Source organism: Ischnura elegans, chromosome 1, assembly GCF_921293095.1.
Source record: "Ischnura elegans chromosome 1, ioIscEleg1.1, whole genome shotgun sequence".
In the NCBI taxonomy this organism is placed as follows: Eukaryota; Metazoa; Arthropoda; class Insecta; order Odonata; family Coenagrionidae; genus Ischnura; species Ischnura elegans.
The window spans coordinates 49,098,058-49,121,719 of NC_060246.1; the positions used below are offsets into that span (position 1 = coordinate 49,098,058).

At 36.3% G+C, this 23,662-nt stretch overlaps 1 protein-coding gene across 1 annotated transcript in view; it reads left to right on the plus strand.

The window, feature by feature from the left end:
- Window positions 1–23,428, plus strand: part of LOC124159561 (disintegrin and metalloproteinase domain-containing protein 10) — a 39,945-nt gene extending 16,517 nt beyond the window's left edge. The window contains exons 5-15 of the mRNA XM_046535454.1: window positions 349–495; window positions 994–1,189; window positions 2,347–2,531; window positions 7,350–7,524; window positions 9,990–10,167; window positions 10,297–10,474; window positions 14,453–14,689; window positions 14,846–14,962; window positions 15,686–15,850; window positions 16,348–16,531; window positions 20,851–23,428. Of these exons, the coding sequence (XP_046391410.1) occupies window positions 349–495; window positions 994–1,189; window positions 2,347–2,531; window positions 7,350–7,524; window positions 9,990–10,167; window positions 10,297–10,474; window positions 14,453–14,689; window positions 14,846–14,962; window positions 15,686–15,850; window positions 16,348–16,531; window positions 20,851–20,957 (1,869 nt within the window). The 3' untranslated portion in view covers window positions 20,958–23,428. The remainder of the gene's footprint in view (window positions 1–348; window positions 496–993; window positions 1,190–2,346; window positions 2,532–7,349; window positions 7,525–9,989; window positions 10,168–10,296; window positions 10,475–14,452; window positions 14,690–14,845; window positions 14,963–15,685; window positions 15,851–16,347; window positions 16,532–20,850) is intronic.
- The last annotated feature ends 234 nt before the right edge of the window (window positions 23,429–23,662 follow it).

Here is a 23,662-nt window from a genome sequence, read left to right on the forward strand (position 1 = left end):
ATTATTGCGAAATTGATTGAGAAAAAAAGATTGAGAAATGAATGCAGTGCTAACCTACGCATGATGTGCCCCGTGTAAAATGGCCTTTATATAATACTTACAAACCTTATGAAATTATTTTAGAGTCACTTAAGCAGTTTTAATATGGTTAGTGTTCAAGTTATTCATAGATGATTAAATTATACTACATAAAATTAAAATATTGTTTTTGATCCTCTGTAAGCATGCGAAGTCTATAATTTTAATAATTAATGTTTGCCAAGGTATTTTTGTATCAGTCTCTTTAAATTGCCCCATAATTCTAGTGGTGAAGTATGTTGCAAACTGCATTTATAATGATTTTTCCAGACAAACCATGATGCTGACAAGACCCGAGAAGAAATACTATCATTGATTGCTCACCATGTGACTGCTGTGAACTATATCTATCGAGACACTAAATTTGATGGCCGAATTGAGCATCGCAACATAAAATTTGAAGTACAGCGGATTAAGGTGATAAAAATATTTTATTAGTTTAAAAGATTGGTGTCTTTTGATCAACAAGAATAAATTATTTTACAAATTAACTTCTTTTCAGTATGAATGTGACAGCCATACCAATAGGCATGGTTCTTTTACTTGGCAGTTAACTTTTCTCTTTCATTCTTGAAGAAATATTTTACTGTAGGATATGCTTAGAAACTTGAGCTCTGAAATATGAATCTGATTTACATAATGCATGAAATGTTATGCTTACAAACTTATGGAACTTGTGAACACAGCAGTTCTTTACAAAGCGTTTAAGAATGGGTAGTGAAACTCATATGTTGGATTATTAATCAAAGGGCTTATAGAAAGAATTGAAAAGCATAATCAAGTATTGGACATAAAATTTGGAAATTATTTCTGCTATGATGTGTGTGTATTAATATTTTTTATTTATATTGTTGTAAAACGTTCTATTGTGCTGTATGCCATACTGAAATACTTTGTATTTGTATGTCCTTTTAGATTGATGATGATTCTCCCTGTCAAAACAACTACTTGGGTGAACCAAACCCCTTTTGTATGGAGAATATTGATGTCAGTAATTTTTTGAACCTGCATTCCTTGGATAATCATGAAGACTTTTGCCTAGCATATGTGTTTACCTACCGAGACTTCACTGGTGGCACTCTTGGATTAGCTTGGGTTGCATCAGCATCAGGTAAAGCTTCAGCCTGTATATTGGAAAATAACGAGATGATCTCTGTCTATTTCACACCGTTTCCCTTCATGTTTAAATATGTGGTTATTATCATGCTTTTCAGAGCTTTAATTTTTTTCATAGAATTAAGGATGAGTAGATAACATTATACCCATATAAAAGTACATAATCTTTAAGTTAGTGACAAGTTATTGTGAAGTATACTCGTACTAAGTTTGTTGAAATGTATTAACAGCATGATGGAAAAACTTATGCTATCCTGGCTGATTATATTTGTAAAATATTCATGAGTTTGGGACTGAGTGAGGCTTTTAGAGGTGAATATTTTGATGGGAGAGTCACACGTCAAAACCTTGAGTCCTAATTCTATGGGTGTCTGTGGAGGTGGTTAAGGCCCAACCTTTGGTGAGGTGAATATACGAGAAGAAGAGACAGTGTCTATTGATACAGCGGTCAGTTTCTTGTGGGCCGCGGTTCTTGAAATGGTATCGTGAGTAAAATTGAGGGGGAGAAGATATTTTCATTAGCCAGGATTTTTTTCTGAGTTATTTAAAAAATTTCTTGGAATCTAATTTCTTGCATTTGATTTGAAAAAGTTAGGGATTTTTATTTCAAATTAAGGGAGTCAATATTTCCTGTTTCCAGAAGTTGGGTTACAATGCTCTTATCATTTCCCTTATTGAGATATCGCTAATGTTCTCTTACTCAGCTTGGGAAACTTCTGCCTGTATTATGCCACATTGAGTGATCTACATGACATTTTATGCTCCCCTCTTTTTTTATTTTGTCTTTTGAGCTGGACAATAGACTTGTTGTATTGACTAGTTGTGTAGAATATCTCATTGTATTTTTCTCTAAGAAAATGTTTCATAAATTTAATGATTGATTACAAAAATCCTTACAATAAGTGTTTTCAGGATTCTATCTATCTCAAAATGCTTAGAAATGAAGGATAATTTGATTTTTTTTTCTGTGCATTAATGTGTTGATAATTCATTCAATTGTTAATATATAATAATCATTCTGTAGTCGTATGCATGGTGTACGTTTATGTGAAAATTATGGCTATTTCATTCACGATGTTGTGTTAAAAAAAACTCATACGTCTCCCAATTTTTGTCTTTCATCAAAGTTATTTGTGCAATTTTATTTTATAGGTGCATCTGGAGGAATTTGCGAAAAATACAAAACTTACACAGAGACAGTTGCTGGTTCATACCAGTCCACTAAACGATCTCTGAACACTGGAATAATCACATTTGTCAACTATAATTCCCGTGTTCCTCCTAAGGTCTCCCAACTTACTCTGGCACATGAAATTGGACACAACTTTGGCTCACCAGTAAGTGATTTCACTTTTAAATAAGCCTGAAGTAATGTTCTTAATTTACATTTTGTGCTGTAGAATTTCATTTGTCTTATTACATACAAGGTTGAACAATCAACTATATACAGTGGAACTTGGTTAGTACGTTTCTGAAGGGACCACGAAAAATGAACGTACTAACCAGGAAAACGTACTAACGAGGAAAGTAAATAATAGCAGTCGGGGTTATTGCAATCAGTGAAAAAGTCGTCATAATTACAATTACTATCGGTAGTTCTCATAGGATCGCCTTCCTGAACTCTTTTCATATTTAAAATCAAGGAAATGAGCGCTACCATGAAAAACAATACATCGTGAATAAAAATCGCAATTTTTCATGGACATCCCGGAGACGATTTCATGATTACGGCGTCTATCTCCCGTGATTTATCCTATATATATTTACGGAACGAGGACAAGTGAAGCTCAGACAAGCGAAGACAAGTCATTTTTCTTTCTCACAGCGTACTCGGAGAATATAACAACGACCCGGAGTAAGTCGACTGGTTTTTTAAACATGATAAAAATTGGGCAAAATTATATTGACTTTCAAATTACGGCAACAGCCGTAGACATTCGCTTCTGGAATGATACCATTTCGATTGTAAAATCGATCGATATATCGACTGATGACACGCAAGATTATTAGATTACGACGTAATTACAAGAAAATTTTATATTAAACAGTTGAAATTTACTTTCAAAATTTGTCTAATGTCGTCTGCTTTCGTTCCGAGATCAAGTATTTTTAAGCTAAGCTTCGCGTGGAGATCCAGAGGATCGTCTGCTCCCGCAACAGTAGTCAAGTAAATACGCACGACGTCGAGTTTATGGAGCAGTACTGCTTTAGATAATGTGGGAATTGTCTAATACCGTTAAGACTCATTTCTTCATCATGATAACTCGTGCAATAGCAACAATTGCCCACTCACGAACTTTATGCGCAGCAGTGGGCACTCCCAAGCGCTCCAAAGGCAACAGAAGGTGAGGAGCTCGGGGTGGGGAAAATTGGGGCTTCTTATTGGCTGTCGTTTTTCATAGTCAGAAATTCCCGAAAAATGGCCGCATTTTATTATTCAGCACGCCACAAGAATTCAGAAATGCATTTGGATAAATTACGGTAGAAGAAAGAGATGTGGAATGAATGGAAGAATGTAAATGGCTAATAATAATAAATTAAATCATGAATTCAGACGTTTGCGACCCTTAAGAAGACACTAGAGAACGAATTGCGGGTTGCGTCACGGCAAGCAATTGAGCGTACTAACCAGGAAAGCGCAATTTTTTCAAACGTACTAACCAAATTCTTTTACCTGTATTTTGTTCGGATGGTACCGGGACCGAGGGAAATCGCCGTACTAAGGAGGAAAACGTACTAAGGAGGAACGTACTAACCAAGTTCCACTGTATTTGTATGAATCAACTATATATTTTATGATTAATTTACTCACCTAATTCAAATCCTGATCTAGTGTACATCAGCTGTCCAAAATGTGGAACTGATTTGATTAAAATTTGGAGTCCTGTCATACTCTTATTCTACAAACTAGCTTTACCTGGTATGAAGAAGTGTGATAGTCTAATAACCATTAAGCTCTAAGCTCAACTGCATGTATCAGATAAATTTGGTGGTTCTGGTAGTTTAAGGTAGTCACTTAAGTTCCTAATTTGGTTGCTACCTAGAGGTTTGGCTGTATTTGGGGAGCCATACAAAACTGTACCAATGGAAGTACTATGCAAAAACCAGTTAACATGTTTGCCTTTATCTTGTGGCGTTACGTAGTTAAATCTTGGAGATTGTGCACGTAAGCCCCAGACATAGGGACCTCCAATCGTCGGTCACAAGCTGGTTCAGGGAAAGACTCCACAAACAAGAAATAAGCACTCAAGAAACAATAGGGTAGTTTCCTTCATCAAAGAAAACGAAAGGCATTGATTGCGATTCGTTACCCACCATTAGTGTATTCATAATACACAAATTATTTGGTTTTTGAAATACCGGTTTAGACGAATGGCATGGGTTAAATTTTATCCTCATTTGAAAAAGGCCAGATTGGCGCCCATGCGATTCCACTCCGCATGACGTCACAGGGACCTAGTTTCTACACGAGAGGATAGGAGTTAGACATCGTCTGAGGTTACCAATGCATGCATGAGGCACAGAGCTCAGGGAAACATGTCTTAATAATCACCTATTAAAACTGGCTAAGTTCGGAAAGTTTTCTTCGTTTGATAAGGTATTAATAAACCTTTTTTAAGCCAAGCGCTACCAGACAGCAAGGTACTAGGCTAGCCGCTAGCAGCCTGCGTCGTATCAGCGCTAAGCCTCGCCTCAAGGTCACCTCGCAGGGCGGGAGGGGGAACCAGAAATACGTCACGCAGAGAGACTTCCCGACATTCATACTTAAGCGTCGCGTTTTCGCGCGCTTGAAAATTTTCACTTTTCATTTAATCGCGAAAAATAGATGTTGTCATTTAAAAATCTAAAAGCGTGAAATACGTACTCCAGGAGTAATAATCTTTCGATTAAAGCAATAAAAAAATAATAGGAAACCACCCTATTGTCAAAAAAAATTACGAGTTATTTTCAATCAATATCTATTAGAAGTAGAAGTATTCAAAATCAGAATTATTACAGAAAAAAACAATGATAACTAATGATCCCATAGGAAACATTACCAAACTAAGTACAAGCTGTATAATTTTGCTAAAATCACCCATGTCAGTCAAGCCATCCGTCCACCATGAGCACCCGAACGAAAGAGAGGGCTTGCGTACTCTGAGACGTGTCAGGTTGGAGGGGAGGGATTTTGCTAAGCGGTGGGGGGGGTAATAGGGCGATGTTTAATCAGCTGCGAATCTGCCCTGAAGGCACCCCTGTTGACTGGCACCTCTGCAAAACGTCCGTCATCCCAGCCGGGGTAGGAGGGGAGAGACTTCGTGGGGTGAGGTGTTGGAGGGAGAGACCATTGTGATAGGATAATGGTAGTACTTCTCACTCCAAACTTGTGCCTCAGCACCCATTCCCCCTTGATTGCCAAGGAGTAGGTATTCCTTTGCCGTACTACCTATATAAGTCTTGCTCTCCAGGTATGGCTGGGCTCGGAGGCTGGTTTCGGAGGCTGATTTCTGGAGGCAGATTTCCAGAGACAAGAGTTCCGAGACTTAAAGAGTCTCCGAGCCTTTGAGTCGGAGGGCCTTTGCGCGAAAATCCTTTGTGCCAAAAACCTTAGCACGAAAAGTCCTTAGCTGGAGAAGTTCTGCGGATAAGTTCGGAGGAAGTTCAGAGGGATTCGGAGGAATTTCTGGGGGGGGGAGTACCAGAAATTTTGGGGGGGAGGTTACACTAAAAATTGCCACAATCTTTAAATCTTATATTAACCTATCATTGCTCTGGAAAGGGTCTTTGATAAAAGGCACTAAGCAGTCACAGAATTGATGATTCTCTCCAGCAGTCAATATCCTATTTAGCTTTCTTCTGTATTTACGTAGTTCATATAAATCATCATCTTTGTGGCAATCACAAGTTTTAGCCTCCTAACATTCATATACCTCGTAGCACTTTTCAACCACAAACATAATGCTTAGAGGGTTTTAGCTACTTACTCCATAATGTTCAGCTGCCATTAGTTCCAAAAAAAAGTATAGTCCACAATAGTTCTACCTTTCACTACATGAGAGATGTTCATAATTTGTTTCAGAGGCCTGCTATTTCAAGTGAATGATATGATTTGTATTTAAAGTAGACTCTCGTTATCAAGAAAAACCTTATTATGAAGTTCTCGTTATAACGAAGCAAATCGATGGTCCTGATGAAACGGCCTATCCAGTCTGTGGTAAAAGAAACGTTATTACGAAATTTTCATTATCACGAAATTACAAACCTCAGTCTGGTCCCGCCGGCTACAAAAAGAACTTAATTATGAAGTTTCACGAATAAGCAATGGGATTTTGGCGGATATACACCACTCTATGTTATAATCATTGCGCTACGTTTGAGTTCTCCTTGTGCGCTGTGCGTGAGAGCATCAATTATGGTTCCTTCTTCAGTAGGAGATTCTTCAGCATGCACGCAACATCATATGTTAAACTTCATTCCTGTTGAATCATGGTGACCCACTCATTCCCGCTTGTAAATTGGATGTAAAGTAAGTCCTCTTCTTACGAATATACGATTTACAAACTTTCAGAGTTATGAAAATTGGAGAAGTTCAAGCATGCCCGAAATTTCAAATTTGCCACCTTTCGAGATAGCCGATGTGATGTTTGGCGTAAAGGAACTTGCACTTAAGGCATAATCTGAGCAAAGTATCACTTAATCTGAGATGAAGTCAGGAACTGTTCAGCATTTTGCCCGTTCTTCCTTCCTACGGACAGCGATTTTTTTTTTTTTTTGCTCCGGCTGCGTTGCATGCCCAGCTAGATCAGTTTGTCACGATAGTGAGTTCATGCACAATTGTAATGCAGTGTTATGTTCTGCAGAATAACCGCCCTTCTCGATGCCTTGCTTAGCTTTTTGAACAAAAGATTCCTAAAAGAAACATTCATACGAACTTCGTTATTACGAACCTCCGGTTTTTTGGTCCCATGAACTTCATAATGACGAGGGTCTGCTGTAGTTCCTCAGATCCAAGTTACTATAGCCTATCTTCTGTCAGTTAGCAGATCTGTTTTTTTAATGTTCCCTTTATGAATTAATCAAATAAAATTATGAAATGCACATTGTAATTTTATGTTGATAGGTTGATTATTCAGTATCCTTACCATTTTTGATACATAATGTCTTCTTCATAGCATGACTACCCTCCAGAATGTCGTCCAGGTGGTCTGAACGGGAATTTCATTATGTTTGCTTCTGCAACCAGTGGAGATCGACCTAATAACAGCAAATTCTCCAGCTGCAGCATTGGGAATATAAGCAATGTTCTCGATGCCATTGAGGACAACAAGAAGAGGAATTGTTTTTCAGGTGAGGGATTTTTCTCTTGCCAGATTCTATTTGGTACTTCATCTTTGCTTCACACAGTACAGTAAATCTATCGAACTAAATCTATCGAACTCACATTGATTGTTTTCTTCCATATATTGATTGCAATTCCTGGTCCTAAATAAAGTTCCTTACAGACATTACCATTTTTCCTGTATCTATCGTTCCCCGAAGCATCATTTTCCCTCAGTGATTGCTTACAAATCACGGTCCAAACATATTATTTTCTCACATCCATGGTTTGGCAAAAATAAGACCCAAGTATTTACGATGTGTCATTCAATACAAAATATGATGGAGGCTAAGCATTCTAGTGAAAGTCAATTTTCTCTTAATTGAGCTTCATGGATGTTGATCCAGTATTTATTTTTTTCGGAAAACAGAATATCAGGTTACAATTTAGGAGAGATGCTATAAATCTCTCTTCTCAGATTCACTGGCTAAGGCATATCTTCTAAGGATATTTCATTACTCCCTAACAGCCATTTGTATTCATCTGCTTATCTAGTGGTATGTCATTTAGAAATGAATGGGTAAGTTGCCATCTACATAGGACTAATAATTTTGCAGCGCAGTCATATAGTCACTCTTAACCCTTGACAGTCAGCTCCATGTACATGATAGCATCAGTGTCAAACTTCACATCATACAAGTGTGTATGTACTTTCCTGTGTGGGTTGACTTCAAACTGTTGAGTGTTTTCAGTGTGGGTTTAGTTAAGTCAGGTTTAATTTTATTAGCTTTATTTTTGTATAAATTACCTTCAGAAAGTGACCTTACCAAAGAAGCAAGTGAAGACTTAATAAGGTAGACTGGAAATTTTTGAAGTAGAAAAGAATGCAGGGAGAAGCGTGTGCATATTGTAAAACACCTTGTATGCAGTTGAATACAGCCCAAGGGAAGCGGAGATATTGTCACACTCAGGCATGTTTTCGCCGCAGTCAGTCAAGTTCAAATGGGAGAGAAATGGAGTAGTGGAAGTGAAGGAAGAGGGGGAAGTGGAAGCAGAGGAGAAGGGAATAGAGATTGCACGTGTCACTCACAATTTCCGAGGGGCTCGTCTGCTTAGACATTTTGCTGGAGTACATAGAGTGGTTGGAATACATTAGCATTGGCTTATCACCACAAAATAGATTATTGATTGGCTGAAAAAAGCTCTCATTGAGTCCTTGAAGCAATCTAAAATATCTGACTATGCAGATAATCAATGATATATTGTTTGATTTACGTAAATTATGACACATTGTAGATATTAGATCTTATGTATTTACAAGTAGTGCATTGGTGCAGAATTTTTTAATCGGACAGAAATCTTTTATAGCAGTGTAAATGTGGAGATGAAGGCCAATAAAGACAGGAAAAGGACGGTGGGAACAAAAGCAAACATTTTTTCGCGACTTATCAAAAATGTTTGAAATTACGAAACTGGATATTAGGAAGTGCCTATTTTATGCTCCTGCTGACTTCGTATAATGGAGATTTTACTGTAATACGAATAAAAATCCACCCCAGCCATTTACAGGTACCCCTTGCTTAATGCTAGGGAGATGTTCATAAAGGTTGTCATGTAAGTTGAATTTTGTGTTGGTGAGGTGAGAGGTGTATTGCTTGTGGTATATTTTAAAATGTGGGCCTTTCTTTGGCTGACTTTTCTGGGTCTATATGGAGGTTGCATGATGCTTCCTGAGTACCAATATTTTGTATCTTATCAAGGATAGTTCAAATTATCACTAAAAAATTCATCAACAAATTTATTACCTAACCTCGGTGAAGCATAAAATGCAACACAACTCTTAGTGCAATGTGTGCAATGCACTTATCATCAATGTTACTTCTCAGTAGGTTTTATCGGCATGGAAATTGTGGTATGCACTCATATCAGTCAACTCTGTGTTACAGAGTTCATTTGTCTGTTCTCAATTTGTAAATTAGTATGCACCAATGTGCTTAACTACTGTTGAAATGGTATGGTGATCAATCAGACCAAATGATCATTATCTTTTGTAGAGTCTGTTTATCCCATATTATTATTTTTGTAATTGATTACAAGGAATGAGTCATGTTAACTTTGACGTCTTTTGTAGCATTACAGAATATGACGAGTGGTGAAAATAAAACTCTTGATCAATTTTAGAATATTGCATGTGGCTAATTCTGGAGTGAGCTCCACCCTCACCCATCAAAACCAACCTACTGGTTGAATGATTGTGTGAATATGAGTGAGTGATTGAGTCAGTTTTTCCATGCATGGATCCCCAGATAGGTATCATTTATTTTTGGCTAGTGGATTTATTAAATAATGGAGATGAAAAGTTCAGCAAATAGGGGGCTACATTTAAGATAAAAGTAATAGTAAAAGAGTAAGAGCTTTATTTTCCTTTTTATCATGAAAGGACGACATTTTTTTGTTTTTTAAATAATTTTTCCATGTTAATTATTACTTTTAGCATCTGCTGGGGCCTTTTGTGGCAACAAGATTGTTGAAGCAGGTGAGGAATGTGACTGTGGCTATGATGATGACGAGTGCCATGACAAATGCTGCTATCCTCGAATTGTCAGTGAAAGCGATAAAATTCAGAATATAAGTGCCACTGGTTGTAACAGGCGTATGAATACAGAATGCAGGTTAGTATTTATTCATGTGTACTTCATTTTTGATTTAACATCGTATTTAAATTAAGGTTGATTCCAACTTTTCACCGAGGTCACCTCCCAGATTTGTTTGCTAATGAAAATCTTTTATCCTCAAAATAGCCCAAGTCAAGGTCCATGCTGTTCTAGTGAATACTGCCGGTTTGTTCCAAAAAGCCATGGTGTGCAGTGCAAAGCAGAATCTGATTGCAGCTGGAGCTCTACTTGTAATGGACTTTCACCTGAATGCCCACTGCCAAAACCTAAAGCAAATAAGACCCGCTGCAATGAAGGAACTCAAGTAAGTGATACTTAACAGAACTGGATATCATTTGCAGAAAGAATTAATTGTAAATAAAAACCTCAAACTTAATCATTATAAATGGCCAATTTTGGTGTAAATACAGTAAAACCTCTACATTGTAATGGAGGGGACCAAAATTTGGGTAATTTGATGTATGGAGGTTCACTATAGAGAGGGTTTAGTGATAGGCACCATTTTTTCATATCCTTCGGAAATGAAAGGCACTACTGTCTTTTAAACCATTATATTTATGTTTTTAAACCAACATGCATGCATTAGTGAACATATATTTATTATTTAATAACTACAGAAAGCGAACGCTATCGCATGATTTTACCATGATTCGAGAGGAAACATTGTGATCTCTCTTAATTCAACAGTCACTTAAAACGATTAGGTTAGTCGGATACCTTTTTTCTTATTTACTGTTTGATATGCTCTCATATGGAACAAAATGGCCATAACTGACATGTAATGTGAAAATTACATTATGTTAAAGGTGTATAAGAAGAAAAAAAAGGTTGAAACATTTATCACTGAAAATGTCATTCCATGTATGTAATCGCTGCTGCATTAATGGCCTCTGGTTGTCTCGGTCGGATTTCTGGAGGTAGTTAGGCCATCTCGGGGGTGTCTCCTTGGTATGATAAGTGAAGGTTTTATGAGGTAGAGGTTTGCCTCTAAATTTACTTGTAAATCTGACGGTATCGTAGGGATGGTATGAAGTATGGAGGTTTATGATGTAAAGAGGTTCACTACATAGAGGTTTTACTGTAATAGTAAAATCTTGGTGTGTAAAAAAATTATTGATATTTATGCCTTGGATATAATGGTTTTTAGTGCTTAGTGAATGGTACTCCTTATGATTATTTATCAAGAAAATTTATTTTTTGTTTTCTTGTTTTAAGTAAATTTCATCAATTTTGCTTGCAATCTTGCTTGAGAGTCAAAATGTTTTTTAAATTCTTGCTCGACTAAAAAAATTCCTGCTCATACCCCCTATGAAAAAATTGTATAAACCTGTTTCAAATTTTTATACATTCTTATACATTACCATGGCAATTCAGTCCCACGTCTGAATTGAATGTTGAATAAGGAAAAGAATACAAGCTGGACTTAGATGAAAATAAGTGCATGCTCTTATAATGGTAGAATTTATAATTAAAGATGAAAGAGTTATGACATACAGTCAGATCCGGATTTAAGGTCTTCGCATTTAACGTTTTTCCGCATTTAGCGTTTATTTTTTTGGGTCCCGATTCATTCCCTATTAGGGCAATGTAAAAATTATCCGTATTTAGTGTTTCCGTATTTTGCGTTTTTCCGCATTTATGGTCGTAAAAATTTGTCCCGCTCATGATTTTTTTGCCCGATTTAACGTTTTTTCATGACGGTTCATCCAAATCTTCGAATTTATGCTCATCAACAAGAACAGTCTCATGAAAGTTTACCAAGAGTCGATAGAATCTACCAGAGAATGCTTCTTCAACTGCTTTCTTCCGCGAGCGCAGCGCTGCGACCTTCAACTTGCAAGTTGGGTGATTTGTCTTCTCGTAACGTTTCGCTCCCCTTCTGATTCAAACACCAGGCACTTTTTGTATCAGATCCGATCTAATGGAGCAAAGTCATCCCTTAATAACCTCGAACTACCTTATCCTTCACTTCTTGAACTTGACTTCGATGTTACGTGACGACTGATGACACGAGTTATCCTCCGAGGGCCGCTACAATAATGGTTTTCTCGTTATGTTTTCAATTGATGGCTTATGCCCCTTTCAACTCTACTCCCTACGGGCAGTCGATTATTAGCCCAATATTTTTTCAGTCGGCTACTTTCTCTGTTCAAAAGATGAGGCCCAATATCAATTGCGCAGTTCACTAGAAGATTCTTTCTATAATCCATTCCAAGGTCAGTTTCCACGGAGGAACAGAGGAAGTGTTTCCCCTGTCATGACCGTGAGTGAGAGCATTCTTTCCCTACGGAAAAACATTATTTTACATCGTAATTTAGATATCCCGGAGCCAATTTATCGACATGCGGCTGGTTGATATCGCTGTCGATTCAAAAATATTTATCTGGTGCTAGTTAATGTCAAAAGAGAATGACAATCGGAGTTTTGACGAACTATGACGGTCCATGACTCAAAATAAATCGCTCATGCTGGAAAAAAAATCACCGCATACTCACGGTAGAATAGATGAGCGCGGAAAAATACGAAAATCCGGCAGGTATTCCTTGGTGGTTGACTTCGACATCATAACCCTGACGAAATTGCCAAACTCCAGAGGCACTGACAATTTTTCGGATGAAATCCAGTTCTGTTGAAGATTAAACCTTTTCACTTAACAGAGTTTAGCTAATCGTTATCCAAGGTCCAACCAAATTTTATTAAAAGCTGCCGAGAAACAAGGCGAGTCGGAGTCAAGGTGATCAGCACGCCGCGTAAGCAACTTCTCCCGGCTCCATTCGACCTGCATAAGGCCGCGGATATATGACAACGAATCTGGTGTTATCATCGAGTTGAATCACCATCGACTTGTACGCATACTAAAATAAGATTCTACTTTTTTGGATGACCTCGAAATCCAAAATGTGCGCATAGGAGGCTTTTTAAAGGCTCATAAATCCCTTGTTTCGCCGAGGCAACAGAAAACGTTAAGTTGGCAAAATTCCAGAAAACCTCCCTTTTACTAGATATTCGGTAGTTGAGAATTCGGGATTAGCGATCTTCTGCTGTCCCTTTATTTCACTCATTCCTCATGATTTTTCGAGTACCTACTTACACCTTTTCTTATTATATTAGAAATGCTACAGTCACCTACATGTCACTTCTACAGAAAAAAATTCTAAATTTCTGAAATATGCATAAAAATGGAATCACTAATGTCCATAATAATAATCTGTGTGGGAATGCTTTTAAGTTGATGTTTATTAGAATTTTCTTAAAATATTTCATTAAAACAATTGTCATCCTCTCATTACTTATTTGTACTACCCATTTTTTTTAGCTGATTCCTGAAAAGTATTATTATCCAACCTTCATAGGGCAGAGAACATTTCATTAAAGAATTTTTGCTGCATTCAGCACATTTTAGTTACTTAAAATAATATTTTTATTCATAAAAAGCCATTCCAATCATTACAGACCCTAAAACCTGAAAAAAATGGCAGGTCCTCATTTAGTGTTTTTCCGCATTTAGTGTTTTAAATTTTGTCCCCCCTGAAAAACCTTAAATCAGGATTCTACTGTATTTAAACTTATTTGAATGGCATATATAAAACAAGTTTGATGATGAGTAATGAATGGTCATGTGATTTGGTAATTTGAATCAATTCAAATGGTAGGTTTCCATGGGGGTTGATTAATTTTTGCAGGGTTTGATTTATTTTAATTGTTGGGAGCAGGAATATTCCAAGTGAAAATAAGAAGGTGCATATGAAGGCAAGAAGAACAATTATTGCCAAATATTTGATTCTGTAGAGGTATTTTCACAGCCACAGTGACAACTCCTTGCATAAAATGCAGAATTTTCTCTCAAGTGAAGAAGTTTGATGAATAGAGAGGCTTTTGTTGTTTTAATTTTCATTTTCATACTTTGTCCAAAAAGGTATAAAAGTCCATTAAATTGATGATTATGGAAATAAAATTGAGCATATTGTGGTGAAGAATATCCCATAATCCCAAATGTCTTGATAATTTGCAGAATTTTGTGAAAGAAACATATTGCAAAAATTCATAGCTGTAATAATCACCTATATTATGTGGTCTCATTTACTTTTTGTGTCATATTTGTCATATATCATAGTGCCAATTTAAATCTTGGTTAGCAGTGTAAAATCATGTTCTACAGAATTGCATTCTAAGTAATAAGATGTGATACATGTCAAATTAAGAAATGAAAATTAATTTTACCCAGAATTTATGTCTTTTTCCATTCAATAACATTAAAATGTGTGTGTACTATTTGTTACAGCTTTGTATCAATGGAGAGTGCACTGGATCTATTTGTCTAGAGTGGAATTTAACAGAGTGCTTTTTAACTAGCCACATTATTCCAAACATTGACAAGCGCAAGCTTTGTGAACTAGCTTGTCAAAATGGCACTGGACCAAATGCAGTTTGTCGTTCCACTTCTGAGTTTGCTCATCAAGTTGGATTACCTGTTGGAGGAATTAGCTTGAGGCCTGGTTCACCCTGTGATAACTTTCAGGTATGAAAGCATAATTCTTATTTATTAAAAAACTTAATAACCTTTTGAAGAAATACTGTTGTCAGTTTGATGATCATGTCAACTTGGCCAACTCTTCACACAACAACAAAAAATTTTTCCAACTAAGGGTTAGTCAATAAAATCCATATCTTCCAGGGTTACTGTGATGTTTTCTACAAATGCCGTGCTGTTGATGCTGAAGGGCCATTGGCTCGCTTGAAGAATCTCCTTTTCAATAAAGAAACTTTGCTCACAGTGGCGCAGTGGATTACGGTGAGTTTGTATTATACATATATATGTTACCAAGTTTACTGGGAAAATCTATTGAGGTCCATATGAATGTATCTTTTCAAATTCCCACTCCTCTGGCCCAGCTCCAAAAATTCCTGTTTGTTTACTCTTCTGAAAAACCTGAGATTCGCCCATCATGACCTAATTATTATCATAAGGACAAATGATAATTATGGGTGTTCTAGACATTGGTGTAATCAATTTCTCTTATTGTAAAATATACAACTGAACTTTTAATTCACAATCAAATTAACAGATTAATCATAAACACAATTGTCCCAGATAAGTGACCTCTGTGACCATAAGTGATAAGTGATAACTCATGGAGAAAAATTAGGAGTGAACACACATACCATTACTTTGCAAGTCAAATAAACCAAAATTGACAGCACAATTGTCCTGGATAAGTACTCACAAAGAAAACTTGGGAGCACCGATGCGTATGACCAAACTCTGCCATTCACCATTCTCTCATTGTTTTCTTCTGTCATCTAGGAGTATTGTTAAACAACATGGCCATAAACAACATGCTCATAACTCTGTGTACCTAATGAAATTTATATCATGCATTTGAAATTATCAATTTCAAATTTAATGTTTACTCTTTGGTTATCCTTGAGGGCAAAAATAGCATTCTGCTTGAAGTAAAATCCTGAAATGTTTATACATACACATGTGACAAAATGTGTACATTTTAATTTACAGGAGTATTGGTGGGCTGTTTTGCTGATGGGAATTGCATTTATAATATTTATGGGCTTATTTATCAAATGCTGTGCTGTTCACACGCCATCCTCCAATCCCAAAAAGCCTCCTGCACGCCGGTTCAGTGAAACTCTGAGAAGGCCAATGAACACACTTAGAAGGATGGTAAGTAAATTAAGATAAATAGTGTTCAATTTAAATACTGCAATTTATTTTCAAGAAGTAGAAATTCTTGAATTACCTACATCTCAGTGAGAATTCTTTTTGATTTTATTCCATCAAGTCTTAGGTCATGTAAATTAAGAACTTGTCCCTCACTAAGTACATATATACCATTTTTTCAATCAGCTTGGATTTTTTTCATTGGATCAAAATGCAGATTTTATTATGTTAACTTAAACTGAAACCCACCCTGTTACTCATAATTTCTAAGGAAATAGATCAGTGGCGATCTTTGATAGATCCTCTAAAACTCAATTTGTTATTAGCTGTGCATTCCCCCCCAAATATTTAAAAACTGCACAGAAAAAATATCCTTCATCTGAATTCAATAGGTCTGCAATTTTTTTTAAAGTTGTGAAAAGCTTTAGCTTCATGTGTATATCCGTATTTTAATCATCAAAGAGTTATTTTCAAAACTAATTGACATCAATTCCGTGCAGCGGGGTCCACATGGTGGTGGTCATGGAATGGCCCCAGGAGGTGCAAGAGGAGGGCGAAGTGCAGCTGGTGTTGGCCGAGGCCCAGTCCCCAGTGGATCAAGAGGGGGACCAATCCATCCTGGTGCTAGTAGGGGACCAGCCCATGGTTATGGTGATGGACGGGGGCAATGTTATGCTCCCAGAGGTGTGTAACTCTCCAGTCAGTCACGGCTCATATTTAGCTTTAGCCCTTTCCAATTACTGTAGAAGATCAATGATCAGGAACATAGCAGAATTATGATATTTTGAGTGTTAGAATCGCTTTTCTTTCGGTGATCAATTTACTGACCTTGGAATTTCTGTTAAATTCTGAATAATAGGCAAAAATCGCTTTTCACCTCAAATATTCTCTCCTCTGATATTTGGCAGATTACACATAAATCCTTGCTATATAAACCCTCTTGCATAACCAACTCCCTCACTGGGTACATAAATTCTTGAGGAAGAGTTTCCAACAGAGCCCCTTAGCAAGCTGTTCAAAGCAACTCAAGTGCTTTCTGTATCATTGAAGCAACATTCATATTTATATTTGGTTAAACCTCCATTTATTTAGACTGAAGAGTTAACTCACAAACAAGAAGCTGCAGTAGACTCCCATTTAAGGAAGTCGATGGAACCAGAAAAATAATGACTTCACTCTTAGTAGGTTTGTAATGTGTGGGTGTTATGTGGGTAGTGTTATTGATGGATCAGAAAAGCATTTATTTAGACTGAAGAGTTAACTCACAAAGGGAAAGCTGCAGTAGACTCCCATAAGGACATTTTGTGAAGGGATAAAACATTCTGAGTGCAGTAATGAAAGAATAAAGCACATTTCATGGTATTGGAATGGGATTTTAAGCATTCCTCTATGTTCAGGGTCTGTTTCTTTGGATCATAGTTTCTAATGCGACTATAATAATTCTCAGAGTAAATTAATTAAGTTGATGCTATTTTTCTTCTCAGGAAAGTGTGAGAATGAAATTTTCAGTTGCAAAACTTTCCGGGGAATATTATGGATTCTGCTCATATTAGCTCACTTCAAGGAAAGCTGGTAGGGATGCGAGTACTTTAAAATCTGAGTCGAGTCGAGTAGTTGGTACTCGACTCAAGTGATTCGAGAAGTATACGAATGTTGAGTCGAGTCATTTCATTTACAGAGTTGTCGAAGCCAGTAAGTAAATAAATCTGCCGACAAGAGGCACTATCATGAAACTTGTGTAGTAATATCGTTTATGAAATCGTTCTAATCCCTTGGCCTAGGAGTTTCAGCTTTTGTATTCATAGCAGTCAACCACTAGACTAGTCGCCGTGGATGCCGAATACCTTTTCGTCAGCCTCGGCATCTGACTGTCTACCGCCCCGGCGGAGTAATCGGAATGGACCACAGCATCGCTCATACTTTCCTATGCGATACTTTTTTACCCTAACATATTTTCTTCAACAAACTCAGAGGGAATATGTAAAAATTGTTAGTAGTTCTATGGAAAAATGCAAGTTGTACGTTTCTGCGGGCAATTCTGTTTGACGTCACAAGTAGTGCCATCTCTTAGCCTTTTTGAACACTAAGTACGTCCAATGTTAATTTTTGTTTTCTCCTTTGTCGCGTTTAGTTTCCCTCTTGAACTAACAGAAAATAGAGTCTATGGTTGATTAAACGAAGTAAGGAATAAAGAAAATTTCTTTTTTTATCTACAAAGCTAAAGCTGAGTTCTTTAGTTCGTTCACTTCGTCCGCTAAAATTCCATGGATATTCAAGTTCCATGTAAATCGTTGATATAACTTCAGTAAAACTTCACAAGGTTCCCAAACCTTGCAACTTTGGAAAGGAAGTACTTAACAAGCTGCACAAGTGTGTTGCGGAAGACATTTTTCTGTTGGCATAAATACTGTAACGTGGAGACGTCTAAACCTACTGCCTGAGCTTGTGGAACAATTGGTTTTTCTGCATGAGAATTTGAAAGGATCAAATATTAAATGATACATTTATGTATACAATTGTACAAATATCTTTATTGAGGGTTCTTCTGAGCAGTTTGAATACATACATTGACGACATATTACTAGAGGATAAGTTCATTTCAATTGTGCTTATGGAACAGTTTAAGACTAGAGATGTGCGAATAGTATCCACGAATACTCGAATACCTTGAATACTAGAAAGTATTCGATATTCGATATCTCGAATAATTATGCTAAAGGTACAAGCTCGAATACTTTGGATTTCGCGCCATACACTGTTGCATGCATGTCGTTGGTAGTTGACTCGGAAAAATGTAGAGAACTGTAGTCATTTAGTGCATGCAGCACCGTTTTAGGCAATTTGACGAACTACATCAAATTCACGGATTGGAGCGGTGAAAAGAGTTCGACATGGGGAACCGAAAATGATTGGGTGAAAAAATCCGAAAATCCTCATTTCCCTCACCAGGAGAACCTCAGTGCCGTGGGATAGTAACTATATAGCACAATTCCCAAAATCCACTACCGCCTCCATCCATTAGCCCTCGGCCCCTCCTCAGACGCTTTCCTCCTCTCCGAAATCAAACAAAAGGCCCCAGCTGGCACAGGGTTCCTAGTAAGAAGACCATAAATCAAAAGCTTCAAAAGAAAATATAGAGTTACAGGAGAACAAAAGAATCGTGTTTCACCCTTCCTTCTTTCTCCCCCACTGACCTTTTTCTGCCTACCTGCTTCGAAGTTCCCCATTTCTGGAGGTCAACTGCTGCATGAGTCATCTATTAGCTCAAAAGGTGTCTAACAATGACTTTCTGCAATTGATATTACAACTTTATTGGAGTGAAATATTAGTAATGTGCGCGTAATGTAAAGAAGAAATAGACCAAACACGACGTATTTCTGACTTCATTTAAGCATTTTACGCAAGGAAATAAATGTCAAAATACGATGGAGACTGAGCATTCTGGCGAAACTCGATATCCTTGCAGCTGAGCTTCTCAGAAGTTGATGCAGTATATTTTTTCAAAAACATATACATATCAAGTTATAATTTATGAGTTATGCAATAAATCTCTATTGTCACAGTCACAGACGAAGGGATATTTTCTCCAGATATTTGGTTTCTCCCTGCTAGAAATTCGAATTCGTCTGCTTATCTCGTGAGAGCTTCCAAAGATGGACTGAAAATAATTGAAGAAGAAGAAAATCCGGTGGAGAAGCGCGTGTATTTTGCAAAATGACTCGGATTGTCCGCTAGCACTTGACAGTAGGAGTGAGGGTAAAGCAAGCTACCTGTTGAAAATAAGAAGTTCGATGATACCAAGTATCACATGGGTGTGCCGCTGACATTGCGTTTAGTAGATAAGAATGTATACATCAGGCAGAAATCCATCGTAGCAGTGTAAATGCCGAAACGGCATGCAATCATTTTTTCTCGAGGTTGTGTGTCCCCTTAGAATATTTGAAAGAGATGTTAGTTGAATCAACTATATGCCCAAATTGTTTCCATAAAATTAAAATATTCCATTAATCAGCTAAATTCCTGTTTGAATCCTTTAAAGGAAATCATAATTACTCGCAAAAATCTTGGGTTTCCTGCTGCATAGGCAACCTAGTCAAACATTCCCACATTCATAGTTTTTTCGTCCCCCCCCTTGTAAAACGATAGATCAAGGTTCCACTGTATACCTTTTTATTTATACATTCATCAAGTAAAATAGAAGAAGAAACTTACGTTTATTATGCTTTGTGCTATTATAGTATTCGAAATTCAAGGTATTCGAATATTCGAGCAATGATTTAATATTTGAATTCTATATTCAAGTTCAAGGAATTTGCTATTTGACCCATCTCTATTTAAGACATATTAATTTTCATTCATCTCCTAATTTTTACTCAATTTACATCAACGTTTCTACTTATCTTTTCCTTTTTACATCAAGCTAAGCATTCAAAATTAAAAATTCATAAGGGGATTAAAAAAAATGAGAATATGTTAGGGCATGCTTTGCTTTATTGCTTAGTTCAACATTTACCAGACTCGACTTGATACTTTCAAGTAGTTTTTAACTCAACTCGAGTTCAAGAAGTACTACTCGCATATCCCTAAAAGCTGGCTATCATTTATTACTATGTATGTTTTTTGTCAGTGAAGACTAAATGTTGAAAAGGTGATAATTTCCTGAGCATTGCCTCATCATTTCTGAACAACACAATTATACAAATCTTCCCAGCATCACATTACATCAAAGCCATTTTTGCTTAAATCAATGTATAAAAGGAAATGATTTAGCTTTTAATTTAAAATAAATAAAAATTGCTAGTCAGCTTATCAAGTTTTCTAGAAGGAGAATAAAGACACCTTTTTTAAGAATCTTTCATTATTTTTCATTTCTGTTGTATTTTTCTATTTAATTATCACCATGTATATTATAGAGCTGATTTTGTGGCAAATCAAGCCTGTGTGAATAATCATCCTGGAGTATGCATTGGTCTTAACAGCTGTGCTACTAATTTTTATTGCAGCTTCAGCCCCTCCAGCCAGCCATGCCCGCACCAGCCATCCTGAATTATATGCTGGGGCTTATGGTGGACGAGGAAATGCTTTTGAGATGAGGCTTCATAAAGTCTGACGGTTCAGCAATGGTATGGGCAGTGGGACTACAGGAGCAGGTATGGAAGAAGGACAGCAAGCCGTAGGAAGTGTTTGTCCCTCTCCTCGCCTTAGGACACCATTCCTATCCCATTCGAGGCAAGTTGGAAATCATGTTTTTCACCAGCCAGTACCAGCCATGGCACAGCAAGGACGGGTATTTGGTGGTGGTGCCACCAAATGTTTCCTTCTTAGACAAAGTGTTGTGAAGGAACCAGGTGCTAGATATGTTGGTATTCCATCATCAATGTGTGGTAATGGAAAGAAAGACGAGGACAAAACAGGAGTGCTCCTTCTGGTGTTTTAAGTTAGTGAAAGAGGTGCTTGGGTAATGAGCATCTTGTGGTGGAAGCAAATGTCGGGCATGACAGGGTTGGGCATTATTGACAACTGTCATGTAAAGGTTATTACCTTGGTGGTGAACATTTACTCATTTTCCACCTGGAATGATCTCCGTATAGTTGCTCACCTAACTGTGTTTTTCATATTGAGATGTTGTGGTATTGCTTGTCTTTGACAGACATTGATATATTAGCTCACTTCCGAATAAGTTATAAAAAATAATTCTCCATTTTGAAAATGGATTCAAATTCTTTTTTTTATCAAATCATTATGGTCAGTAATGTGTCTGAAAAGAAGTATTTCATACTCATTGTGTATTTTTATATAAGTCCCTTATTTATTAGTTGTAGAAATTTTATGCTGAGTGAAAATACGTAATTAGTATTCACCCTCTTGCAATTTTTTTTAGAAACCCAAAAATTTGGGATTGCATATTTCAGAGACTTCATGAGTGGCATCCCTCATTTTCTTTTTTAACTTTCAAACAAAGAACAGATGGAAAGTGGACAAAAGGTTTTTAATGGAATTTTTACAGACTGTAAATGAATTTCCCATCCTCATCAGTGCAAACTTGTTTGTTTCAAGAATTTATTCATAATTCGATTAACCCTGCTCTGAGATTTGAATCTTAAAAGAATGATTAACTTGATTATTCAAGGCATATTTGCATTTTGTATTATTTATAATTTTTGTCAATTAGTCAGGAATGAGTCAAATTTGCAGAGCTTCCTATTTTAATGATGATTTTTTTATTTGCACCATTTCAGGTATGCAAATTTTTTTAATACATAGTTGGATTGTGTCTTTTTTGTAAATTTGTTCCTTTTGTGTGATTATTTATGTGCATTTGAATGTCATTGATTGTTACCAAATAACTATTTTTCATTTAGGGGAAATGGAGCCATCAAGTTGAATGCATGGCCATTCCATTTTATTTCAGGTTGCCTACTGTGGTATATTTACAATCGCTGAAAGCTGGTCTCAGCTTGATTTTAAGGTGTGTAATGTAACTAAAGGTCTTTTTTCACATGATCTATGCAATACATATATCTATGAGATTGCCTCATTGCTTTGTATTTCTGTTCAAACATTTGCTCACAGTGACATCTAGATGTCTCCCTACATGTGACAAAAAAGGACCAATAATGGACTCTCTTTAACAAGTGTGCATTAAAATTTAGAAAGCATGCTTCATACTCAAGAAAATGTGATAGTGTATGAAAAATTTATTAGGAAGGTAACAGAATGCTTATTGGATCTAGTGTGTGCCTGTGGAATTGAGTGAGTGAAACACATTTTGCAAAATTATAAAAAAAAAGTTTAAAAAGAATGAATGAAGAAATTTTATGGAGATCAGTAGTCAGAATGTGGCATGAAAGTGTGTTATAAATTATTTAGAGGTAATTTTTATCACGGAAAATTGTAAATATGAATGAATTGTTTTATGTATGTTCATTCAAACGTTTCCTGTATTTGAGGAACTTCCATAGCTTTCGATAAAATAGAAACATCATTTTCCATTCATTAATAACTTGGAAGTTATTATTCCCTGGTGTCAAGTGAAGTTGATGTTGTGTAAAATGGGATAGCTGTCATTAACCAAGATGTATTCAATTCATATTGATTTGTGTGCATTTTGTAACAGACAACCTTCTAAGGAGCGAGGGTACTCTTGATTTAATTTTTTTTAATGCAATGATGGCTGAAATGGCAAAAAAAAACTTTTGTAGGTTTTTCTATAACGCAAAGTCATCACTTGTAGTGAGTGAGTGCCAGCTGCCAGCATGTTGCCACACCAAAGTGTCCTTTTTTTATGAATAAGTGAGTCATCAACAATTACTGAATCTTTTTACTCATTATTATAGGCAATTTGTTGATAAACTGTTTATAAAATTATAAATATGAGTAATGTTTGCATGTTTCCATTTCAAAATACTTATCTCAAGTAATGTTGAAATGTTTTGGCAAGTATTAAGTTAGATCTCTCATTCAACTTTTTAGATACATTATTATTAATCACTTTATTATGCTTTTGTGTACCATATGTGATAACTTAATGTGTATAAAAGATTTATTAAATAAATGCATATGTTTTCAAATATTGTGAAAGTGCATTTTCTTATGAAACTTTTTTGACTCCCACTTCCTGATATCATTAACTACCATTTTTGTCTTCATCTGCGTATTTAAAACTTTCTTCTTCTTTTAGTTTAATTTTGTTTTAATTTTCCTTCAATGTTATATTGCTTGTATATCTCTAATTAAGTGACACATAACTTAGCAGCTACCAATGGCCACTATTACTTAGAAAAAAAATGTCGTAAGCAATTTATGTTTTTGTTC